Source organism: Crinia signifera, chromosome 7 (assembly GCF_055691185.1).
Source record: "Crinia signifera chromosome 7, ASM5569118v1, whole genome shotgun sequence".
Lineage (NCBI taxonomy): Eukaryota > Metazoa > Chordata > Amphibia > Anura > Myobatrachidae > Crinia > Crinia signifera.
Genome location: NC_139223.1, coordinates 103,111,770 through 103,138,967, shown reverse-complemented (window position 1 = coordinate 103,138,967; position 27,198 = coordinate 103,111,770). Strand labels below are relative to the sequence as shown.

General features: G+C 45.2%; 1 protein-coding gene across 1 annotated transcript in view; it reads right to left on the bottom strand.

Annotated features, from left to right (window-relative positions):
- Positions 1-27,198, bottom strand: part of PGAP1 (post-GPI attachment to proteins inositol deacylase 1) — a 466,817-nt gene that overhangs the window by 327,830 nt on the left and 111,789 nt on the right. The window contains exon 7 of the mRNA XM_083153565.1: positions 14,128-14,194. Within this exon, the coding sequence (XP_083009691.1) occupies positions 14,128-14,194 (67 nt within the window). The remainder of the gene's footprint in view (positions 1-14,127; positions 14,195-27,198) is intronic.

Sequence of the window (27,198 nt, the reverse complement as noted above, 5' to 3'; positions counted from 1 at the left end):
CACGGGGTTGGACCTGTGATCTCAAACATAACTGTGTGTCTATGTGCATCATTTCTTTATAATTATAATGGCGTCTCAGACGATCTAGAAGGATTTATTATTATAAGTGTGTATAGCCATTATTACTGAAGGTTAATGGCCAATAACTAGAAGGTTATAATGTATAGTATTTGTTTCATTATATATACTTAGGAGTCTCAGTCGCAGTAGCGACTGAGTCACATGCATAGTTACATGTGCAGCTGCAGTAGACATACAGTATAGATTGATTTCCTGATAAGCATATAGCGTGTAAAAAGTGTAAAGGTTTATTTCTTATAAAGCCAGTGAATAGGTTAAACTTGGTAGGACACAATACAATGGAGTCCATAGCATCTAGTCATATGCAAATGTTTTACAGCCATTCACATTGTCAGTGAATGAAGAAGCAATCGATAGAAGAACTATTGATTGCTAAAATCACAGTGTCAGGCTGTGGTTGCCAGGGGTAACAGGTTGCATGGTTTAGAAGGTAATGAATACAGCCTAACTATGATATTGTCCAATTTAATATTATGGATTTTAATAGTTGGTGCCCTGAACGTGGTCCTACATGCTTTAAAATCGGTACAGCATTACAGATTACGGCTCATCATCAGAGGTTGGATTTAACGCGTGAATTTAGCCTTGGTGTTGATGGAGCCTCATCTGTGCTGATGCATGATTTGAAAGATGCTAGAAAGAAACCCCAAAACAGTGGAGTAGTTATTCTGTATCCATTTTTAAAGAAAAAATTCTTGCGTATAAAGTCTGTTTTAAGTGCTGGAATTCGGTTTGTCACAAATGAGGGATTTTTGGGTATTTGAATTGTATAGATTGAGAGTGAGAAGCCCATTTATCAGGTCTGTGTAAAGTGTTCCCTGCAGAGATGTCCCTTCCCCCATCGATTATAAGTCCATGACACAAAGTACTGTGAATTCTGGGAGGAGGGGGAGAAGCAGGCGGGGGAGACAAATGCGATGAATAGGCTTGTTAAACTCTAGAAGCCAGAAGAGTACAAAGTTTTGTTAAGGTATACACTAGATGATAAAGGTATAAAGTTATAAAATGTGATTGTATTGTTATAAAATTGTAGGCTGTGATGCAATTGCATTGCTGATTTATGCATGTGAGTCCAGTAAAATCATACTCAAACGGTATGCTAGCAAGGTTATTTTGACCGAGTATACAGTGTGAGTGACCAATCAGGACACATGCTGGATGCCATTACACATGCGATCATGTTTATGTAATTTACATTGTGACAAGAACGCATGTGCGGCTGAGTGATTACGCAATGGAATTGCGTGCGTGACGCAAGAGCATCTAAGTGCACAATAACGTCTATATAGAACTTGGTACAATTAAACACATGTGTGTACATCTGATAAGTGTCACCAACGAGTGCAAGGGTGTGCGCGCACACCTGTGTTGTGCACACGCTCATCCCAGACGCATTTGTGTCCACGTGAACGCTGACGCACTTGCGTCAATTTGAACACGAAACACGCATATAGGCATGTGGCCTATATGCGGACACATTAGCGATCCATTTCCTTTCCAAAATATATTACCAATGATGTGAATAAGTATGTTCGGAATGTAACTACTTATTGGTAATATATTTTAGATTAATACAATCAAAATTTATTCGATTTTACATTTTATTGCATTTGATAAAACAAATCAAACACCTTTTAAGATAAAATTCTGAATTTTAAGGGAATATGTCCTGATGCAGTATTCGGGGACAGAACTACCGTGATGGGAAAAAATTTCTGTACAGAAAAAGTAAGTCTGCTTGTTTGAGTCAGGGAGTGTATTGTGTGAATGCCAGTCAAAGGTACGCTGAAATAAGCATTGACTGAAGTCCAACCGACGGTCGCAGTCGGAGCACCGGTTGGAGATAACTGAAGATCGCCGACGTAGGCATCAATTCTAAATAGTTTGTGAAAAAGCCCAGATCTGGTGATTGTTATGGGCCAATTAAATTGAGACTGCACAAGTGTTTGTCTCCGTTTAAGGCATACAGGGTATGCCAGGCAGCTAAGGTTAAAAGCAAATCAAGAAAATAGAGGTTAGGTCCAACCGGTAGTCGCAGTTGGAGCACCTGTTGGAGATAACCAAAGATCGCTGCTATAGACATCGACTAAGTAGAGATTTGCATAACCTGACCACTTATGTCGCAGATCCTTCTTGGTGCAAATGCTGTGCATGAACTCTGTACTACTGTTGCGTACCCATTATCAACTCAGCTATTAGATAGTTAAAGATTCGCTGCCTGGAGGCATTAACTGGCTGAGATGCCCTAGTGGGACCTCAGTGACAGTCGCAGTTGGAGCGCTGGTTGGAGATAACCAAAGAAAATAAGATATCCAGGAATAGTGACAGCAATGGGGAACAAAAGTTCTCAGAGAAAGGAAGCTGTTAAAAATAGTGATAAGTTGGGCAAAAGTGTCATGCCCAAAGGACCCCCTGGATATATTATACAAAAGAAGTATGGCATTTACGCAGTTGCGTGTATGAATGAATGGGCCAACAGGACCAAAAAGGGATTTTTCTAAGAACTTGCCGTTCGAATCCCTTTCTCTGATATGGTCCTGGTGACACAGCTCAACATTGGGATGTAGGAGGGTCCGTATCCTAAAGCTTTTAGAGGGTAGACTCCTCCCTTCTGCATCCCAGACTCCTCAGTTCAATCTTTCAAAGCCACTGGAATACATTAACTCAGTACAAACGCCTGCACATATTATATGCACAATTTCAAAAATAACTTTACAACCATATATAACATGAAACATCATGAACACTGGCATACTTACTGAGCGTAAGGGAGGGATCGCTGTGTCACCAGGACCATATCAGAGAAAGGAATTCGAACGGTAAGTTCCTACAAAAATTCCTTTTTCTCTTTCAATGGTCCTGGTGACACAGCTCAACATTGGGACGTTCCAGAGCCGGTCCTTTGGGTGGGTATGCTCAGGTCTGCAGCTCTCATCACTGCTCGCCCGAATGATGCGTCCTCCAATGCAAACTCATGGAACCTATAGAATTTGGCAAAAGTGTGAACAGATGACCAAGTCGCGGCCATGCAAACCTGCTTAGCTGTGGCCCCATGTCGAACCGCCCAAGAGGTGGTGACCGACCTGGTGGTATGCGCATTAATCCTGGCCGGCACAGGCCTACCATCCTTAGTATATGCAAAGGCAATGACAGAACTCAACCACCTAGCAATGGTCTGCTTAGAGGCAGGCCAACCAATCTTGTGCACATCATACAAGACTAGCAAAGTGTCAGTCTTCCTGACACCCTCCACCCTGTCCACATAATTGCGCAAGGTGCGCACAACATCCAAATTCCTCAATTTGTCCCTTTTTCTTGAACCCTCTGGGGGTTTTAACACAGGCAGAACTATCTCCTGATTCAGATGAAAAGCAGAGACTACTTTTGGCAAAAATTGGGGTACTGTTCGAAGAACAGCCCTGTCATCATGAAAAAAAAGAAAAGGAGACTTGCATGACAACGCTCCCAACTCTGATACTCTCTTTGCTGACGCAACAGCCAACAAAAATACAAGCTTTCATGTAAGGAACTTAAGGTCAGCCGACCTCAGCGGCTCAAAGGGCGCCTTTTGAAGACACTACAGTACCAGCGATAAATCCCATGGAGCCACTGGTTGCTTCTAGGGAGGTTTCAATCGTGAAACCCCTTGCAGGAAAGTTTGCACCTCCGGTAGCAAAGCTATCCTTTTCTGGAAATAAATCGACAAGGCCGATATCTGTACCTTGAGTGATTGAAGGCTTAACCCAGATGAAAAACCATCCTGAAAAAACTCCAACAATTTTGAGAGTCGAAACCGCGATGTATGCGACTTCTGCCTTTCACACCAACTAATATAGGTCTTCCAGACCCTATAATAGTTTGCTGAAGACACTGACTTCCTAGCTTTTACCATGGTGTTAACCACAGCCTCTGAAAAACCCTTGTTCTTCAGGATGGCGGTTTCAATAGCCAAGCCGTCAATTTTAGCCGAGCTGAATCCATGTGTAAGAACGGCCCTTGGTTTAACAGATCTGACCTCAGAGGTAGGCGCCAAAAATCCACAGACAATCTCTAAAGCCTCGAGTACCAGGACCTCCTTGGCCAATCCGGGGCTACTAGAATCACCGGAATTCCTTGGGACTGGATTATTTTCAATACTCTCGCCAGCATTGGAAACGGTGGAAAGGCATAAAGCAGATTCCCCTCCCAGGGAATAGTCATTGCATCCACTGCTTCGGCCAGTGGATCTCTTATTCTGGCATAGAACCTGGGCACTTGATGATTTAACCTCGATGCCATCAGGTCCACCTCCGGAGTTCCCCACTTCAGTGTAATCTGATGAAACACCTGTGGGTTCAGGCTCCATTCCCCTTCTAGCAGCTCCTCCCTGCTCAGGAAATCGGCCTCGATATTCTCCACCCCCGGGATGAATATCGCTGACAACGCTGGAACATTCTGTTCCGCCCACAAGAAGATCCGGGAAACCTCCCACATAGCCAGCTTGCTGCGTGTGCCTCCCTGATGATTCAAGTACGCCACAGCCGTGGCGTTGTCGGTCTGAATCCTTAAAGGAAGACCCTGCAATCTTTCTCTTTCACTTTACACACTGCCCGCCGTTCCAGGATATTGATCGGCAAGGCAGACTCCTCCGAGGTCCATAAGCCCTGGAGGCGCAGGTCCAAAACCACTGCCCCCCAGCCCCTGAGACTGGCGTCGGTAGTGACTACCAGCCAGTCCCAAGACTGCAGAGACCGACCCCACTGAAGGGAATCCTCCCCAATCCATCAATGCAGGGAAGACCGTGTCTCTGGAGAAAACACTATGTGCTCTGACTTCATGGTCTGAGTATTCACTGACCAAGATGTCAGGATGTTTCACTGGAACACTCGAGAGTGGAACCTGGTGAAATGTAGCGTCTCGAAAGTCGCCACCATTTTCCCCAACAGTTTGAGACACCTCCAAACCGATGGGCTCTGAGACGCCAGGATCTCCCGCACCAAGGAGGCCAGGTCCCTGGCCTTTGTCTCTGGTAGCAATACCCGATGTAGATGGGTATCCAGGACAACTCCCAGGAACTGGACTCTCTGTGACGGCACCAACTGAGACTTTTGTAAATTTAAAAGCCAACCGTGAGCCTGCAAAAGCCTGATGGCTTCTGCCAAGTGACTCTGCAACTTTTACCCGACTCTGCTCTGAACAGCAGGTCGTCCAAACACGGAATCACAGTGATTCCCCTCAGTCGGAGAGCCGCCGCCATTACTGACATTATTTTGGTGAATACCCTTGGTGCTGTGGTCAGACCAAAGGGCAACGCCTGGAATTGCAAATGCCGGTCTCCTATCACAAACCTCAAGAGAGCCTGATGATCCGGATGGATTGGCACATGAAGATATGCGTCCCTGCATCCCTCCCTCCCTGTGCAGCTTAGCAGCACAGACCGTAGAGATTCCATCTTGAAATGGTCTACCCACAGATGGAGATTCAAGGACTTTAGATTTAAGATTGGTCTGAAAGACCCGTCTGGCTTGGGCACCAAAAACAGAGTGGAATAGAAGCCTTTTTTCCACTCCGCTCGAGGGACCGGAATAACCACCCCTTTCTCTAAGAGAGATTGAGCCGCCGCCAAAAGAGCAACACGTAGCCGCGACTCTTTTGGCAGTGGTGTAGGAATGAATCTTCTCGGAGGAAGACCTTTGAAGGGAATTCTGTAACCCTGGGATACAATGTCTAGCACCAAGGAATCCCGGTTCAACAATGCCCACGCAGCCCTGAACCATCTCAGACGCCCCCCCCCCCTACCTTGACCACCGCTGGGGTATTCCCCAGGTAGTCATGCGGAGGGCTTGTCCTCTCCTTTGGTGCTTGGTTTCTTATGAAAGGAACCGAACTTTGACTTTGGGGCCTTGCCCCTGGAGGACTGAAACTTTCCCCTAAAAGACTGTCCTCCCTAGGGGAGGGCCGAAAGGACGGCCTAAAAGCAGAATACCTTGAGGCCTGCTTAGCTGCAGGAGCCGGCAGGAAGGTACTTTTGCCTCCCGTGGCCTGCTTAATAATTTCTTCCAGCTCTGAACCAAACAACAGCTTTCCTTTAAAAGCTAATGCCTCTAAGGCCTTTTTTGATTCATTATCCGCCTCCCAGGCTTTAAGCCAAAGCACTCTGCTGGCATTGACGACACTGTGGAAACTCTGGAAGCCATTTTGAGAGCTTCCTCCTCAGCCTCAAGCACATACTCCGCAGCTGCTTTAAGCTTCTCAGCAAGCAGCAACACATATGGATCAGCATGTAAAATTGTACACAGGTCATTGGCCCACACAATCATGGCCTTAGAGACCCAGGCTGATGCTATAAGAGGGCGTAAAGAGTAGCCTACCCCCTCAAATATTGCCTTAAGGTTACCTTCCAGCTTCTGGTCTACGGGGTCCTTAAAGGCTGCCCCCCCCCCCCCCGGACAGGTAGGACCGTGCCACAGAAGCATCTACCACCGGAACTTTTTCCCAGAGGTCTGCATGAGCCTCAGGCATGGGGTATAGGCTTAAAAATCTCTTAGGCATCTGCAGCCTTTTATCGGGCATTTTCCAAGCCCCTTCCAATAAATCCTGTAAACCTTCATCCGCAGGAAAGGTAACAGTTTCCTTACGCTGTCTTTTAAAAACACCTTTTGCAGGAGTTTTATCCACCACAGACAAGTTCAAAGCCTGTTTAACAGCAGTAATCAAATCCTCCACCCCTGAGGCCGAGGAATCCTCAGAGTCATCACCCTGATCCCAGGGGATGTCTGTGTACTCTCTCTCCTCTTCAGCAACAAGCAATGGCACTGAATAAGACCTTTTAGGGGTCCCCACAGTATCACCATCAAATTTGTCTAACAAATGATTAAACCTGCTGATCCCCTTAGCAGTATCCTGCATGACCTGTAAGAAGCCAGGATCTCCCTGGGTCAGAGGCAAGGAGCCAGAGGACTGCTGAGATAATGACATAGGTCTCAGGGAAGCTACCAACACATCACTCTGCCTGTCCAGCAATTGCACGAAGGCATTAACAGACCTGCCCAGGGCACTGGCCCACGCAGGTTCCGATTGCTCTACCCTCTGGGGTTCACTCCCCATGGGTCTCACAGCAGCACAAGTAATACACAAGCCCCCCTTGGCCATCTGCTCAGGTACAAAATTCAGTGTACAAACACTGCAGGCGCTCAATGCTTTAAGGGCTCCCTCCCCCACAGCCACAAACTTTTGCTCAGACATGATGTAAAATTAACACAGTAACAGCGCAAAATGTACAGGCGTTTTATACAGAGCCAATGTACTCAGTCACTTTTCTGTCTGAAGCGTTCACAGTGGGAAAAACGATGCCCAGGAAATCCAATCACTCTGCCAGGATCTGTCAGCCAGCTCAGCTCCGCTGCAAGCATTCCGAATGGTGCCAAAACAGAGTGAGGGAAAAGACCAAGTCCCTGCTGCTGCGGGGTCCGTGGCTTTTGGCGCCAACCACCCCCAGACAGCCGCTCCCACTGCAGGATCTCCAAGTTCCAGTGTCTCCCCCTCTGCTGGGGACCACTTGGAACATGCCTGTAAACACACTGCTGTCCTCTCATATAGGAGCTCAGTGTGTAAGCTCCGCAGAAAATGGCCGCCGCCATCACGGAGCGCCTGTCCCCCATGATCCCCACCTAGCGTGAAGCCGGTTTCAGAGCGCTCTGGAGCCCAGGCAGCTTCTTAATAGAAGCTGTAAGCGCTGCACAGGGAGACCAGACAGCGTCTCACCCATGCACAGTGAGCTGACAGGACGCGCTTCTGTCAGCTCCTGCTGCGCTGTCAGTGTGAGGATTCAGTGAGAATCCTCACACTGTGCCTACCTAGCTAAAGTAAAAGTTAATAAAATAAAAAACTCCTAAATAACTCTAATCCTTCGGCTGCTCCAAAAGCCCTTTAGAATAGCACCCACTCCAGTGGGCACCTAACACGAACTGAGGAGTCTGGGATGCACAAGGGAGGAGCCTACCCTCCAAAAGCTTTAGGATAGGTGCCTGGCTCCTACGGACCCTCCTACATCCCAATGTTGAGCTGTGTCACCAGGACCATTGAAAGAGAAAGACAGGGTGGTAGAATTCCCTATTGTTGGTAGTTTTGATCCTGAAGTTCTGCTCACAGTGAAAGATAACATTTGTCAAATTCCATCCAAAAAGGAAAGGTTGAAGCAAAATGATTGTGTCAATTTGTGGCAAAGAGAAGGTCAAATACAATGTGATAACAATTGTTTAATGAACACAGGTACAATTAACTTGGGAAGTACAACTACACCCCACCCCCCATGTTATATTACCGAGGGGGCAATTACCGCCACAGGAGAACATAAAATAAATGTACAGTACCATCTGAAAATTCTATTAACCTGTACCCTGTTTTAATCCCACTTAAGGATCCTGAAAGTGAAGCCAATGTAATGCCGCCTACTACCCGTTAAATATGTGCCGGAGACAAGTCCAGTTATGGAGGAATTACGAGAACTCCAAGTTAGAGGAGACGGCTTATGTCAGTAGTCTACAAAGAGGGGCAGGTAAGTATGACACACCAGGCACCACAGAGACAGCCATTTAAAAAAAAATAATCAAGAAATGACTTGTGCATGTCCACTTTGCACCCTTCATGTCCCTTATGGAAAGCCAGACGGGGATGGTGTGATTCCAGTAAGGCAGGTGGGTATGCAATGCCCTCTGACAAGGACAGACTTAATGTCTTTAATCCAAGATTTTCCTGACCCAAGACAAAACCTAATGGCCTGTCAAAAGTTAATCAGAGATTTAGGAAAATCGCATAAACTTACAAATAAGGATTGGAGTATCATACTAAGAGCTGGTCTTCCCTCACACATTGATACACAGAGATTTGTACAAGATTGTCAGGTGGAGGAAAACAGGATTTTAAATGGTGTTGACAATCAGGAAAGTATACGCTTAATTAATCTTTAATTGAGCAAGTATTTTCCTTGTACTACTGAGTACAACAAAATCTTTAGCATTCGGCAAAAGATCACTGAATTTCCTGGTGAATATTTTGACAGGGCATTGACAGACATTTCAAGATTTACAGGTACCCCTGACATTAAGACAAGTGAACCCCATAGGGAAATGGTTGTTTCTGTGGTGATAGAAGGATTAAAAGAGCCACTTAAGACTAAAGTGCAGTCCTCTTTCCCTAATTGGAGAGGCATGACAATAGATGCCCTTAGAGAGTCTGCCACTGATCATGACAGAAATATTTAAGACAAAAAGAGAAACAGACCGATAAATTAATGGCCATTACCATTCGTGCTTACAGTAGCCGACCAACCAGACCCCAGCATAGTGGACAACAAAATAAGACGACCCCAGTATGCTTTAAATATAAACAGCAAGGACATTACTGAAAGGACAGTAAGATGGAAGGAAGGTCTTATACCAAACAGCCACAAAACAGTCACAAACCCAGCAACAAACCCATGTCTTATTAGATAGGTGGGGATATTGTCAAGAATGAATCCCAGGTTTCCCTGATCTGGCATTGTCAATGCAGGAATTAATGGAGTCAGATAAACCAAGACGGGTTCCGCATACTGAAAGGAACCTGGTGTTGTGTTTTTAAGAAATTGGTAGCAAGTCTGACTAAACCTCCTGCCCTGGGTATGCCTGACCATGGGGGACCATGTGATTTGTACTGCAAGAAACTTGCTGGGTGTGCGACAGAAGTAGTGACTTAGAAACCTGGTGATGCCAGTCGACCAATTCCGTACTGCAGTGCACAAAGACCCAGTTGCTCAAGCACTTCCTACTTGTTTACACAGTGTAGATAGCCATAGCACTACCGGTAAACAAGACTGAGGATGTGGTGTTGGGGTGTGTTTTAACTATTTATGCTCCTCATGCAGTCTGAACACTTCTAAAATTATGCACAAACATGACAAAGTCTCATCAACCAAGTTCACTAAATGGCAACTTGCATTCATGACTTTTAGAAATATTACCAGTAAAATGTGTAATATTGTAAACCCAGCAACACTCTTACCAGGTGTGCCCTCCAAGGCACAAAGGGTGGGAGTTGATGCTCAGGTTGCTGGAATGGTGGAATTTAGTGAGAGACAAACATGATTGCATGACATATTTGAATCCGGCCTTTACAGCATTTCCCCACAGGGTGGTAACGACCCATTGGAAGAGGTAGAGACAAGTTAAAAAACAAAATTCACTGATGGCAGCTGCCACAGACACAGAGATGGGAGAATTGTGCACTGGCTATGCCGTGATAGAGAAGGTATAGTAGAGGCTGAACCCAACAACCCCACTCCGCAATAGTAGCCTGATTAGTGGCACTGATCAGGGTGTGTGAGCTGGCTGAGGGAAAGGCAGTCAATATTTATGCCGATTCTAAGTACGCTTGATGGGGTAATGCAAGAGATTTGGGGCCCTATGGCGCCTCAGAGATTTTGTGACAGTAGCTGGCACTCCAGTGGTGCAAGCGTTGTATGTTCAAAGACCCCTGAAAGCCGCCAGACAGAGTGGCTGTTTTAAAGTGTAAAACCCACACCTCTTAATAAGGATCCAGTGTCACTTGGTAATAGCCATGCTGGCAGGGCAGCTGGGTGAGCCACGCGCTCTGCGAATAATGTTTTTTTTTTCCCTGTAAATGTCTGTGTGTTCCAATCTGTGTCCATTCAAAAGCTCATAGAGATGCAAGATTTGTGTTCCCTGCAGGAGAAAGCAGTCTGGAAGCCAAAGGGGTGTGGACAAGAATAGAAAAATGGACAAGGAAAACCAGTGACTCCCAGAGCATGACACACTGTCCGGGCAGAGACAGCCTATGGCCTGACTTACCTGGGCAGGGAAGGTATGTGTAAACTGGTCAAAACTTACTGGTGTGCCCCAGAGTTCACTCCACAGGCAGGTAAGACACCAATGGCATGCCTTACATGTCTGAGGAAGGACACTGGAAAGGCCGTTCCCACAGAGCAATCTCCACATCCCTCCTCCAGAGGATTCTTTGCAGGTTATACAAATTGACTTCGTACAGTCCACTCTAGAAATGTTTAGAAATGTATTTAATATTACTGGTATGTGTTGATGTATTTGTTTATAGATATGGTATCCCAAAAGTACTCACTGTATATGAGAAGACTTCCAAATCATGTGTAAACTCCTAGGGATTGATAGTAAACTCCATGCTCCTTATGGATCTCAGGCAAGCGCTAAGGCAGAGAGAATGGAGGGTACTATCAAGAACAAATTGAGCAAAGTTATGGCTGAAACAAGGGTTTGCCTATGGCCTGAGGCATTGCCTATAGTGCTGTATAGTATCAGAACCACCCTCAGAACTCCATTTAACCTCTCTCCCTTCGAAATATTGCTTGGAAGACATCCACATTACGATGGCTAAAGTGTAATAATGAAGTGACTGTTCAATATCTTATAAAGAGGAATCAACAATTGAGAATGCAGCAGAGGAAGTTGACAGTGTTGACACCTGAATTGCCTGTGATGGACTGTAACTGTCTGGAGCTAGGGTACTGTTGTTATGATCTGAAATTTGTTATGCTCAAGTTTTTGATAGATCGGTGAGAAGGACCAAACCAAGTACTATTGATCAGCAACACATCAGTAAAGGTTGCAGAGAAGGAAACTTGGATCCATTCGTCCCGTTGTAAAAAGGTCAATAACCCGGAAGTGGTTGATGCTAGAAGTGACGAAAAAGAAGTATTGCTAGAAGCTTTGCTCCGGAAATACTGAGCGACAACTAAAACCGAGATATCTAAGAAGGAAAAGACAAAGTAAAGACTACCCTGACTATCCCCTGGCCAGACGAAGAAACAAACAACAGGCAGAAGATGAATACCTTGCTCTGCTCCTGTTTTCTCATCTCTTTTCTCCCCAAGGTGTTGCGTGGCTACCAAAGGGTGGATAAGGAAAGGTGGAGTTCTGACATTAGGTTGGCGGATCATAATCAAGCCATGTTAGGACCCCTGAGTAGTCCTGATACTTTGATACTCAACCCTGGAGTTGGTAAGGAGTCTGAAGAATATTTAGGGCAAAAGTAATGTGATGGGTTGTCATCTGATGGATATTGTGTTTGCAGGAGGTGTAGCCCTGATATGGAAGAAGCTTGTATCTGCACATGTCAACATAACTTGACAGCTGATGTAAGGCAACATCCTTTGGGCGAGTATCACTCGCTCGTAGGAAGAGTTTTAAATCAGACAGAATGTTGGGTATGTTCGCAAGTACCCCAGAAACGGATTAGTATGGGTCTAATCCCATACCCTCTAACCCTGGCAGAGATACATAATCTAAGAAAAGGAAGATCCTTGCATAAGAAATACATATGCACCAGGTCTCCTGCATTTAGATTGCAACCATATCAGGTAGACAAGTCCCTTATATGTTGGAACTTCATTAGTTCAAAGGTACAAGGGACATGGGAAGCAACATGGTATAATCAGACGATAACATACTCGCAGCATCCAGATGGAGAGCCAATAGACTAAGAAACATTGCTAGAAAGCCACACAAGCGGAAGGCAGTATAAATACATCTAATCAGTGAAACTGAAGAAGATTATGGCCGGTAGAGTGCCTACAGCCAGACTCTTGTGCAAGTCAGGTCGGGAAGGATGGAATGGGAATGTTCATGTGGATACTGTTATGAAATTCTCTGTACCTCACTTCCTTCCAGATAATGTTTATTTTATTTGTGACAGGCGAGCATCTAAATGTGTTATATGAATCATATCGGACAGTGTTATTTAGGTGGAGTATTGCATGAAGTGATGACCCTTACACATGACTCAATGGTAAAAATCCACAAATGTATACCCTTTCCTTATACTCATACACACTACAAACAATTCCATAGAAGAGATCTGAGTTTCAGAAAGGAACCTCTAGCCTCAGATCTAGTCCATGAGACCTTCGGGTGTCAAATTCCCCTTGCATTAGATATCACCCATACTGCCAGGAGAATCATTAACTTTAAATACTTACAAGTATTGACAGACATAATAGATAACATAATGGAGACATATACAGTAATGACATATTTTGATACACCGGAAAAGAGCTACAAGCCTATAAAAGAATTGGTTCTGCACAGGAGGTTATGAACAGAAAAGAAAAGGGACCCCCTAGTAGAGCTCAATGCATTGGTTTAAGAATGGTACCAGGAGATCATAGACAACATAGAGAAACTGTTGCTCTGTATCAGTGGTGTCATCATATTATTCGGCGTATTATTTAAATGTATGCGGTGGGTAACCCGGGATAGAAAGAAACACACTGAAATGATGAGTATAAGGACAAGTGGTCCCACGGAAGAATCAGGACTTGAATATAATCCACAAATAGAGACCATTATCCAATAAGGGATACCATAACCAGAAATACAGTAGAAACCATCACCCATAGAAGAATACCATATCTGGAAAATGTAAATAAATGTAACACCCCTGTTTTTATTTTGGTCCCAAAAATCTGTATATTATTGCCTCTTGTCACCAATGAATAAATTATTAGGTAAATGTGTTCCCCATTTACCCATAATCTAGTTTCCCCCCACCCACAGATTATATATGCAGAAATAAATGCTGACAAAAATTAGAGTAGAAATGACTACGATAAAATAACAATTTGTAGAAAAATATTATGTTTCTACTTGTATCAAAGATCCAACTAAACCTGCTGGTTACTAGTTATACAAAAACATAAAGCAGTTATTAGTGACATTACATAATATTCTAACCTTCTGAGAGAAAATGAGTGGAGAGAGCTAAAGTACCCATCAATCAATTCCTGTTATGTAACAGGTTGTGCATGAAAAAATACAGTAGCTTATTGGTAATTTATGGTCTCCACTTTAAAACTCAACAAGGCTTATTCCACTTGTTAAATAATACTTTCTAATAAAAGTTTTTCTACCTATTTTTCTACCTATTTCTACCACATTTAATTTGATTAAACTTCTATATTATGCAATACTAAATTCAATATTTACCTTAAAGATAAAAAATAAACAAAAAAATGAACAGAATAAAATATGATCTACAAACCTGTTTTGTATTTTCATCAATAAGGTCAAACAAAGTTCTTGCAATTGCTAGAATCAATTCTCTGCACCTACAATGAGGAAAATCAATAGAAAAATTATTCTGTGCCCACAAGTTTCTAGCTTTTCAGGCACAATAGCTCGTCTGAGCAATTCGGGTGGCTTGACCACTGCTCTCCGCCCGGTCCCCCCTTTCTACTTTCTCAGCTGCCTTGGCCCACACTCCTTGCTTCGGAGGAGACAGGTGCTAGAAGTCATATTTGACCTCTAGTGTCTGACAGTGAGCATCGCGCTAAGCACTCCCGAAACTTCCGGGTAACACTGCAGCGCTGTGCACCCTGTCAGACTCTAGAAGTCATATAGCGTGGTGTGGGGGAAGACGACAGACTCCTTAAGCCAGCAGGGGGATGATGGAGCTGAGTTACAAAAATGACAGAAGCCAGCAAGGGGGTGATGGAGCTGAACTCTGAGCATGACAGCAGCCAGCAGGGGAGTGATGGAGCCAAGCTCCGAACGCGGCAGCAGCCAGCGGGGATGATAAGCAGCTGCTGAGGGGTTGGCAGGTCTGACCTACTGGAATTTATTATGGTGTCCCGGGAATCCAATCCGCCCCTAGCACTATGGGGCCCTTGGGTAACTGCCCACTATGCACATACGAAAAGATGGCCCTGAGACGGAGGTTGGCAAGCAGTGACCGTTTGACAACAAGCATTAACCCCTGGAAACAAAAATTAACCACTGGCAGCAAGCATTAACTCTTGGCAACGTGAACTAACCACTGGCAATAAGCAGGTAATTTACATTTTATATTACTAGAAGCCTTACTGTGGTACATCGTGTGCATAATCTTGTATCAGGGGTATTGCAGTGTGTGGCATAATGTGTCGGGCATTGCAGTGTGCTGCATAATTCTTGGGGGCTGTCCTGCGTCCCACCTGGGGACGGAGGTGTCCTGTGGTGGAGCAGCAATGAACAGACTGTGTGCATATGCACACCGCATCTATTCAGAGAGGCTGGAGGCATGGCCAGCAGCTCTCAGAGCACTGGCTATGCCCCCATAACAAAAAAAATTGGTGGCCCCGCAAGAGTACCACCGTAGTAGGTCATTCCCCTAATTTCAGCACACGCACATGTCCCTTCTCCTCTGTCTCCAGTGTTGGGAGGTATGTATGCGGCATATTGTGTCTGGGGCATTGCGGCGTGTGGCATAATGTGTCAGGGCCATTATAGTGTGTGGCATAATGTGTAAAGTTAATTTTTTGTTATTATGTAGATTTAATTTTATTTTAGTAGCTCTTCAGGCGGTTTATTTGGTCGCTAGTAGCTCACGCCACAAAAAAGGTTGGAGACCACTGCCTTAGAATACCCAGAATGTAAATACACATGCAGCACATAGCATGCTGTGCATATCAAGCCATGCTAAGTACAACCCATGTCAATTTTTTTTTTATGCAATGAACACATGGAAAAATTATAGCAGACTCGCCCTTAGGATTTCTCTCTGGTTTATCCAACATGTCCAATATCACTCTAATACAGAAAAACAAAACTGCCTCGAACCAACACAGTAGGGGAAGTGTGACAAGGTGAGTATATTTATGTATGGGTGGTGTGTAAATGTGTGCATGTATGATAATTAACTTGTACTTTAACAGGGTGTTTGTGTTTGTGTTTTGTTTTTTAACATCAGTCATGCTGTGGAACTACAAGTCCCAGTGGGCCCTTTAATGCCCCACATTTGCAAGTTGCCATTTAGTGAACTTGGTTGATGAGACTTTGTCATGTGTGTGTAGAATTTTAGAAGTGTTCAGACTGCATGAGGAGCATAAATAGTTAAAACATACCCCAACACCACATCCTCAGTCTTGTTTACTGGTAGTGCTATGGCATCTACACTGTGTAAACAAGTAGGAAGTGCTCGAGCAACTGGGTCTTTATGCACTGCAGTACGGAATTGGTCGACTGGCATCACCAGGTTTCTAAGTCACTACTTCTGTCGCACACCCAGCAAGTTTCTTGCAGTACAAATCACATGGTCCCCCATGGTCAGGCATACCCAGGGCAGGAGGTTTAGTCAGACTTGCTTCCAATTTCTTAAAAACACAACACCAGGTTCCTTTCAGTATGCAGAACCCTTCTTGGTTTATCTGACTCCATTGTGGGTCTAAAAGTCCCTGCATGTGGGCTTGGTTTGCTGGGACTTGTAGTTCCAGAGCACAAACCAATAATATTTTAGCTATTTTTATTTATTTTTTAAACAAAAAGAACAGCCCAGCACCCACAGCCCAGTGGTGCCGGGGAAAGCCCCAGGATTTAGCCCTGGATGGGCGAAGCTTGGGGGACCCTCTTTATTGGGGGTCCCCACTCCCCCAGGGATGACCAGCCAAAGCGATAATGCTTGTATAAAAACTGTCCCGCAGCTGTGACATTACACCGATGGCTTTTGGAGCCAAGTGCTGGTTCCAAAATACATGGGACCCTTAAGGCCCATACACACTAGAAGATTTTCATTTTAAAAGACTTTGCCAAAATCTCTGATAGATATATCTATCACCAAAGTAGTGCGTACACACTGAGCTTTTTTCCCCAAAGAGCAAGAGATTTTCAGGAGGCGAAAGACATTGCTGAAAATCTTTCATTATAAGGCTATTTACATAATGGGCTGGGTTTGATTTCCAAGGGTGGGAGCAGAGGCCATTTTATTCAGTGCATTTCTGTTCTTAGGGCCTGATTCAGAACTGATCGCTGGACTGCATATATTCTGTGCCCAGTGATCAGGTAAAGGCCACCCTACCCCGCCGAAATCCCACTCATGTGCATGGCTAGGATTTCGTTAGCAGCACTGCATTTAGGGTGAAATCCATTAATCTGCGGCAGCAATGTATATGTTACCGCCTATTATTTTATTTATAAATATTGGTGGCCAGTGGTGCAAATATATGCACTGCTGGCCTGTCAGGGTTAACAGTGGCAGTGGCTTTAATATTATGGGGAGCTGGAGCTTCCTGAGGGTGGGTGGGCGCTGCTTCTTCTCCCTGCTCCTTGCGGCATGACAAAACGTAGCAAGAAGAGGGAGCGGGACGGTCAGCCCGGCTGTGTAGCCAGGCTCAGAGGCATCACTAGGGTTTGTGTCACCCGGTGTAATAACTCATGGTGTCACCCTTCCCCCTATCTACGGCAGCTGTGGCCTGCAATGTGGTTTTGGCTGTGAAGCCCCCCTGCGTCTGGACTGCCTATGGCTTCCATGAAATCTGTGGCGTACTGACAGCCAATCAGGAGTGGCTGCTCCTAATTTGCTACTGGTGCATGAGCTTTGAATTTGTATATATATATATATATATATATATATATATATATAGCCACATACTGCCACCACACACGCCCCCCCCCCCGTCCCCCCCCCCCCGTGGAGCAGTTAGGCAGTGCCCGCATCCAAAACACACATACACACACCCCCCCAGCAAGCGAGCAGCGCTCCGAAGGCCCCCCCCCCCCTTCCCCCAATTTGTCTGCGGAGCTGAAATGGATTGCACCGACCCTGTGTGTACACACACATATATATATATATATATCTTATGTATATGTGCATGTATATATATAATATATGTATATATACACATATTAGTGACATTTGTTGTTTATTTTATTATTAAAATGATATGCTAATTAGATGAAGACGCCCACCCACTTTATAGTTTACAGGTACCAGGTCACAGGTACTTATTACCGGCGGCGGATGTATGGACCAGTGAAGCGGGTGTTAGTGCTGCAGTTTCTGGTGTCCTCATCCCCCGCCCTGCACTCACTAGTGACGGGTGCTGGCGTATTTTATGCTCCATTTGTAGCAAGGCGGGCAGGGGAGAAAGGGGATGGAGCGGGGCGTCGGACGGGCAGGCAGGGTACATACTGTATGCTTCGTGGAGCAGGGCGGGCAGGGGGAGGGAGCGAGCGTATTGCATATAGTATGCTCCGTTTGGAGCAGGGCGGGCGGAGGAGCAGGGGGAGGGAGTGGGGCGGGCTGCATATGGTGTGCTGGGCGGGCAGGCTGTGCATTCACTGTACGCTCCGTTAGGAACAGGGCGGGCGGGGGAGCAGGGGCAGGGACGATGGATGAAGAACCATCCATCATCGCTGGCATGCTGGTAAAACCAGCCGACTGTGGACTTTGCTAGCGATGATGCGGGAGCGCGCATCATCGCTAGTCGGCCACCGCTGGGTCATACACACTTGCAGACTTTCATCTGAAAATCGCTCAAAACGGCCGTTTTGAGCGATTTTAAGCTGAAAATCGGCAAACGTGTATGGGCCTTTAGCCTTTTTGTCACCTGTATTTTTGGAACCAGGACTGGTCCAAGAGACCGTGCTGGTTTCTTAAATACGGGAGACCTCAAAAGTTTGTTCCCTCATATTTGGGAAATCAGGACCGGCTTTTTTTTTTTTATCACTTTTACAGACGGAGTCATGCACATATCTCAATAATTTGTGCATGGTTCTGGCAAACTTACCTGCCAGAACCAGGTCTATTGTTCTGGTAATGTTCAGGGTGCGATTTGAAAAATTGCACCCTATTTTATTTGCAATTTTGCAGTTTTCTATAAAAAAAACTTCTGGATGGAATTCTGAATGTGCGATTTATTGATCTCGGCAAAACGTACAATTTTTACCACAAATCACACACTATCACTAGTGTTCCTTCTAGGAACTGGTCAGGGCAGGATGGTGCTGTACGGGGACAGAAAGAAGGGGGCGGACCGGGCCCTCTGACTTCACCGTTGCGGTGGGCCAAGGCTGCCACCTGGGTGGGCCCAGCTGCCGATGTCACGGCGGTGCTGGGCTTTCTTGTGCGCACCTGTGGGGACAGGCAGCAGGCTGTTTTAGTAGGGCGCTGCTAGAGGGGCAGGATGTATTTCGCCCTTTAAAAATCGGCAGGGCAGCCCAGCCAGCCTAGCATGAACACTAATTACATGTGTGATTTGCGTTAAATGTGAAAGTTTGACCCTCCCAAAAAAATTGCAGTGTCCAAAAACATTATATCCTATTACATGTCAACCTCTGTATCCACGTTAGGCAATACACACTAGTGAAAACCAAAGAAGAAAACATAATTTTATCTTGTACGTGCCACACTCTGTTCAATTGTCTTTATTAAAACACTACATATTATTAATATGCAATAAAATATTTCCATTGTCTCTGCCTCAAAACTCTATATTAAGGTGTGTACACACGGTGCAATATGGTCGCTGAGCAAATTTGGCTAAATATCTCTCAGCAAGATATTGCTGAGTGACCATGTTGCTCAGTGTACCGTTTTCATCAGCGACCAGCTATTTTGGCTGAAAATTGCAAGCAATTTTGTCCTTTTTTTTTTTTTTTTACTTTATTTTATTTGGACTAGGAGGCGCTGGTCACTGGTGACAGTACATTGTGCACCAGCGAAATTTAGCTATATATACCAGCAACCATTAAGGGCTGGCTGCGGGAGCACGCTCCTATCCATTTATTGTCCAGTACACACAGACACCACGACCGATATGGTCGCTCAGCGACTATTTAGCCAGCGATCTTGGATAAAATCATCCTATGTGTACAAGGCTTTATAAACCTTGCATCATATATGTTAGACTGTAACAGATTATTAATACAATAAATTACCAGTTTGAAAACATACAAACCAAAGAAAGTAGAAGACATAAAAGCATATATTTTCCCTCTCACAAAGTTGAAAAGTCAAACAAATATTCAAAACACAATGAGAGAAATACAGTATATTACGGTTTGTAAAATACAAGGAATGTGTCAACTAATGTATTCTGTGATTTTTAAAGTTGGATGGGAGCACCATCAACTAAGAAATACAGCATCATTTTTTTGAAAGAGTAAGGGCGAGTAGTACTAAGCCCTGAAAAGTGATAAAATGGAGAGTGATAAGCCACCAACCAATCAGCTCCTACCTGTCATTTTTCAAACACAGCCTGTGACATGGCAAGTAGGAGCAGGTTTATCACTCTCCATTTTATCACTTTTCAAGCTTAGTACATCTGGCCTGATGGTGTCGAAGTCGTATTGCATCCACGCAGCCATTTAAGTTTGCATATTTAAGTAAATAGTGCATAGATCCAAGTAGGAATATTGTGCAAACTCAAAGGGCAGCCATCCTAATACACATAGACCCATATTCCACAATCACAAATAATAAAATATAGTTATATGGTTTAATATCACTACACGTAGTATAAATGGTAATACACAATCTCCCCTTTTTAGTATCAATGTGATCAGTCTCTCACTCGCAGTTTTCCGGTGTTTATCTGAAAAGCGCAGCATGTACCAGTGAGAAGTTATGGACAAAATATATTTTAAGATACATTGCCATGAGGAAGTGCTAACTGAAAGATCCAGCTGAAACCAGATGCACAGCATGACTCCTGGACATATGACGAAGCATTGTGCATCTTTACTGTACCAATCAGGAGAACCGATAGTGGAGCTCTTGGCCTATGAAGAACTTTACTGTACTCTATTGTCTGGACCCTATATATTGCTGCGCACGGGCTAGAGACGGTCTATATTGACTGTGCTCAGAACTGAATACAGATACTCGGTCCGAGTGGCGCTTGCGTGAGAGAGAGAGACGGTAACTGTACCTTTTGTATTGTTTGTAGTTGCATTTAAGCTGGATTGTACATGCATTTGTTTTTCCAGTTTCGTTAGTTATTTGTAAAGAATTGAATTTGTGATATACTCTGTTACCCCTTTTTGTCCATTAGGGATTTAATACATACGGTGAAGGACTTTATACCCTAATTCCGAATTTATACCAAGTATCGTGTTATTTATTCGCAATAAGCGGAAGCGTTTACAGTAACGATAGCTGGTACATTAAGAGTGTGTTTAAGTACTTGGTACTGTGAAGGATACCACCATAAGGGTATCGTTGTAGTGTGAGATACGCTGACAAGGTTCACTACGTGGCGCTATGCATTGGTTCGCCCGTAGTTAGGAATAAAGGGTAAAAGTTTATGGACACATTACGTAAACTGCAAAACTTACTTATTGTCCACCGGTTTGTGATTTATTAGGATTTAACAATGGTTTAGAAATTTTGACAAATAAATAAGTGAGATACTCAAGGCCAGACTACTGTCAAATCTTATTTCATTCTAATTCCAACGCACTAGGTCATAATCATTCTTAACAGGTTACATACACTTTATCCTATTCAAATAGTCAGTTTGAATAGCACACTAAGGGGGTATTCAATGTGAAGGTCACGGCAGTCGAGCTTGCTCGACCGCCGTGACCCAGTCCCATTCTCGGTCAGCTCGACCGAGAACATGCAGGCGAGATTCAATGTCCCGCCTGCCTGGGAGCGAGAAGGGGGCGTGCCTGCGAGTTGCGGTCGGGAAGAGGCGAGCTGCAGCTGGCAGCTCGTCACTTCCCGGCCGTTCCCGCTGCAAAATAAACCACCCAAAGAGCTACTAAAAAAAACAAAAAAGAAATCTGCCTAATAACAAAATAATGCCCTTTACACATTATGCCACACACTGTAATGCCCCTGACACACTATGCCACATACATAACTGCGTGCGCAAAAAAATTGGGTGTAGCCACATGGGGTGCATCCAATGAAAAAAGGGATTTTTGTAATAACTTACCGTTCGAATCCCTTTCTCTGACTCTACCCTGATGACGCAGCTGACCTTGGGATGTAGTAGGGTCCAATAGTAGCCAGGCACCTATGCTAAACATTTGAAGACTGCAGGCTTCTCCCTCACTGCATCCCATCATGCGTCAGTTCATCTTCCAGAGCACACTAGGATACAATAACTTAGAACAATGCCTGAACATATTATATGCACAATCATTAACTTAACCATTATAACATGACCATACATCAGGGATGGGCAATAGTGGCCATCAACAGCTGTTGATGAACTACACATCCCAGGATGCTTTGCATTACTTTTGCTATGTGGCCATACTGAAACTGATGCAAGGCATGCTGGTATGTGTAGTTCATCAACATCTGGAGGGCCGCTATTACCAAGCCCTGCCATACATAAACAATACATGAACAAATGTATTACTAAGTAAGTAGAGGGATCGCTGCGTCACCAGGATAGAATCAGAGAAAGGGATTTGAATGGTAATTTCTTACAAAAATCCCTTTTTCTTCTTCATCTATCCTGAAGACACAGCTGACCTTGGGACGTTCAAGAGCCGGTTCTTTTGGGAGGGTATGCTCAGGTCTGCAGTTCTCAACACTGCTCACCCGAATGATACGTCCTCCGATGCGAACTTATTGAACCTGTGAAATTTGGTGAAAGTGTGAACAGATGACCAAGTGGCAGCCCTGCATACTTGTTCAGCTGTAGCCCCATGGCGCACCGCCCAAGAGGTAGCCACTGACCTGGTGGTATGAGCATCAATCCTAGAAGGCACTGGTCTGCCAACTTTAGTATAGGCAAAAGCAATAACCGATCTCAACCACTTAGCAATGGTCTGATTAGAAGCAGGCCAACCCAACTTGTGTACATCATACAATATCAAGAGAGAATCCATCTTCTGGATACTCTTCACTCTGTCCCAATAAATGTGCAAGGCGCGCACCACATCCCAATTCTTTAATCTGTCCCTTTTTCTGGATTCTTCCTGAGGATTAAACACCGGAAGAACAATCTCCTGATTTAAGTGAAATGAAGAAACAACTTTTGGCAAGAATTTTGGAACTGTTCTAAGGATAGCCCAATCCTCATGAAAAACTAACAACGGAGACTTGCAGGACAACACTCCTAACTCCGAAACCCACCTAGCTGAGGCGATTGCCAACAAAAAAAGTAAACTTCTAAATCAAAAAATTAAGGTCAGCCGACCTCAACGGTTCAAACTGAGATTTCTGTAACACCGACAGCACCAAGGACAAATCCCAAGGTGCCACCGGTTGTTTATAAGAATGTTTCAATCTGGAAACCCCTTGCAAAAAGGTCTGTACCTCTGGAATCAGAGCCACTCTGGACTAGGCCGAAACCTGGACCTTCAAAGACTAAAGACTCAGACCGACCAAAAACCATCTTGCAAGAATTTCAATATTCGGGAAACTTTAAACCTGTAAGTATGAACCATCTGTCGTTCACACCATCTAATGTAGATCTTCCATACTCTGTGATAGTTCTTAGAGGACAATGGTTTTCTGGCACTAATCATAGTCGAAATGACAGCCTCTGAAAACCCTATTGTCTTAAGATAGCGGCCTCAAAAGCCAAGCCGTCACACTCAGCCAAGCAAGGTCCTGATGATAAAATGGACCTTGACGGAGGAGGTCTGGATGCAGAGGAAGACGCCACGACTGTCGACAACCTCCAAATGATGGAATACCAAGACCTCCTTGGCCAATCCGGTGCTATCAATATCACTGGGATGCCTTGTGACTGTACCCTCCGCAACACAGGTGGAATTATCGGAAATGGAGGGAACACATACGCCAGCCTGAAATGCCAAGGGATCGTCAAGGCGTCCACCGCCCAAGCCAGAGGATCCCTGGTCCGTGCACAAAACTTGGAAACCTGGTAATTGTGTCTGGACGCCATAAAATCACGTCCGGAACTCCTCATTGTGTCACAATCTCCTGAAACACTTGTGGGTGTAATGCCCATTCTCCTTCCAGGAGCTCCTCGCTGCTCATAAATCCACTTCCACATTCCTGATTCCTGGGATGAATACTGCAGATAGGACCGGGACAATGGCCTCTGCCCACAGGAAAATCCTTGACCCCTCCGTCATTGCCAACTGACTGCATGTGCCCCCTTGGTGGTTCAAGTATGCCACAGCCGTGGCATTGTCCGACTGGATGCGAACCGGAAAGCCTCTCAACCCGACTTCTGCATGTGACCGTGTCTGCCACACAGCTCGCAACTCCAACACATTTATCAGAAGCACCGATTCCTCTGCTGACCACAAACCTTGCAATCTCAATTCCAGCACCACCGCTCCCCAGCCCCTGAGACTGGCATTGGTGGTAACCACCAACCAATCCCACAACTGGAGAGAGCGACCCCACTGGAGAGAGCCTACATCTGTCCACCAAAGTAAGGCAGATCTCGTTTCCTCGGACAACACTACCTTCTCTGTCTTCATAGACCTCGTGTCTCCCGACCAACAGGCCAGAATGTTCCATTGAAATGGACATGAGTGGAACCTTACATACTGCAACTTCTCGAACGTTGCCAACATTTTTCCCAACAATTTCTGACTGATTTTCTGCATGAATAGGAACGTGCAAATATGCGTCCTGAATATCCATGGATGCCAGAAATTCCCCTGGTTCCAGGCTTAGCAACACCGTCTTCAATGACTCCATCCTGAAATGGTCCACCCATAAATGGAGGTTCAGCGACTTCAGATTTTGAATAGGACGGAATGTTCCGTCCGGCTTTGGTATTAAGAAAAGAATAGAGTAAAAACCCTTTCTTCTTTCCTCTTACGATACTGGGACTACCACTCCCTTCTCCAGAAGTGACCTCGCCACCCCAAAAGAGCAGTTTTCAATCGAGGTTCTCTGGGCAACGGAGTAGGCAAAAACCTTACTGGGGCAACCACCTTCAGGTTTATCCTGTACCCCTGGGACACAACTCTGAGGACCCAAGGATCCTGACCTAGCAAGGCCCAAGTGTCCCGATACTGCAAAAAGCAACCTCCCACACTAAGCACAGACTGGGGAGCCAGCAACCCGTCATGCTGAGGGCTTCTCCTCCCCCTTCGCTGCATGTTTCTTGTTGAAAGGCCTGAAGCGGGAAGCTGGAGCTTTTACTTTTCCTGCGGAAAAACGCCCCCTACCGGAATGTCTTGAAGCATGCTCCTCCACGAAAGGATGGTTTAAAGGAGTGAAAAGCAGCAAACCTGGATGAACCACGCTTCGCTGCAGGCGTGGGAAGAAACGTACTCTTCCCGCTTGCTTAATTATGTCTTCCAAATCCGAACCAAAAAGGAGTTCCCCTTTAAAAGCCAAGGCCTCCAGGGCTTTCTTGGACTCAATATCGGCTTCCCAAGCCTTGAGCCACAATACACGACGAGCATGTACAGAAAATGCTGATACCTTAGAAAGCATTTTCACAGTCTCTTCACCCGCCTCGCAGGTGTATTCTGCAGCAGCCTTGAATTTTTCCATCAAAGCCAAGGCCTCTGAATCAGGCATACAATCATTGCCTTTGAAACCCATGCAGAAGCAATCACACGTCTGAGAGTAAATCCCACACCTTGAAAAACAGCTTTAAAGCACCCTTACAGCTTTTTATCCACCGGGTCTTTAAATGCAGCACCACCCTGCACAGGCAACACAGTGGCCTTAGAAAGTCTCGCCACTGAAGCATCCACCACATGGACTTTCTCCCACAATTTAACATGCTCCTCCGGCATAGGGTATAAACTAAAATACCTTTTAGGGATAAAAATCTTTTTATCGGGCATCTTCCATGCCCCTCCTAACAACTCCTGCATTCCCTCATCCGAGAGAAAGGTAACTGCTTCTCTACGCTGCCTTGTAAAAATTCCTTGCACAGGAGTCTTATCCTCATCAGATAAGTTTAAAGCATGCTTCACCGTCATAATGAAGTCCTCAATGCATGGTACAGAATTATCATTATCCTCCTTCTGATCACAGAACGAGGAGGGGCCACGCTCCACTTCTTCCTCAGAATCTACTATAGGTACAAGTAGCGAGACTACAGAATGCCTAGAAGATTCTTTAGGCTCCTTGGACCACTGATCCATGAGAGCATTAAACTTGTGAATGCCCTGTGCAGTGTCCTGCATAACCTGCAATGCCAGCACCCCTTGTGACCAGGGTAACGATCCAGAAGACTGCTGAGAAGATGACAACAGTCTAGGAGACCAAACTAATGTTACAGATGCCGCCTGGGCGCTGGATGTAACTACCGGAGGCTGGAAGCTAGAGATCAGGCATGAGCCCGTAGCCGCGACCGCTGGTTAGGACGGCCACGGCGAAACCTACGCTAACTCTATTGAGCACCTCGGGCAGATGACACACCCCTGCAAACACTAGTCTTCACCTGTGGCCGCCGCGTTCGAAGGAGCGAGTTAGGCCCGCTCCCACCCCGATGCAGCTAGGTCTTATGGAAGGACAAAGAGTTATTGATCGTCAGAGGTGGCTCAAGAGGATACTCTAGCTAACGGGCCTAACTGAAAAATAGCTCCCAGGCTTGTGCTTAACGAGCTAATTACCTCACAGCCTAGTGAATAATTATCTCCCAGAATATTGAGCTGATATGGCACATACCTACCACTGGAGGCCACCAGTGAGTCAAATGCCAAACACAAACTGAACAGAAAACAAAACTGAATGAACCATTCAACCTGGTTCCTGACAGTACCCCCCCCTTGAGGAGGGGTCAACAGACCCCAAAATTCCAGACATCCAAGAACAATGAGCATCTGGATTTTGGAGAAGGGATGAACAAAAACCAAACACAAGCCGAAACCACGTCTTGTCTCAGTGCCCCCCCCCCTAGAGGGTGACCACAGGGCACAACCAAAAAGGCGAACAAGATGATCCAGAAAAACGGAAAAAGATTAATGCTTCTTCTTTTTCTTTTTCCTAGATTTTGATGGAATCAGCAGTTTAAGGCCCCACACATTATCAGATCTGATGGTACCTTCTACCAAACCACAGCTATAGGTTACCAAATCAGAATCCGAGTTGAAGTCTTGATCTGAGGAGATCATGAGAGTCTCTTTAACGGATGGAATCTCAGAAAGGGAGGAATGCCTTAATTGGCCATAGGCAGAATTTTTATCGGATTCCCCAGACTCAGAATTACAGGTACCAGATGTGTCCAAAATTTTTTTGCCAGGAGTCAGTGATGCAAAACCAATAACTAAACTCCTGGATTCCAGACCAAGCGATGATGCAGAAGAAGAATGAACCAACAGAGACTGTGAGTCTTTAGAAGCCAGGTCCTTAAGCTCCTGGCTTATGCTGGGCACCAAGTTTCCAGGAGCTGGTGGAACCCCAACCATCTTTTTGGGACTGAACTTCTTAATAACTGCATCACAGAAA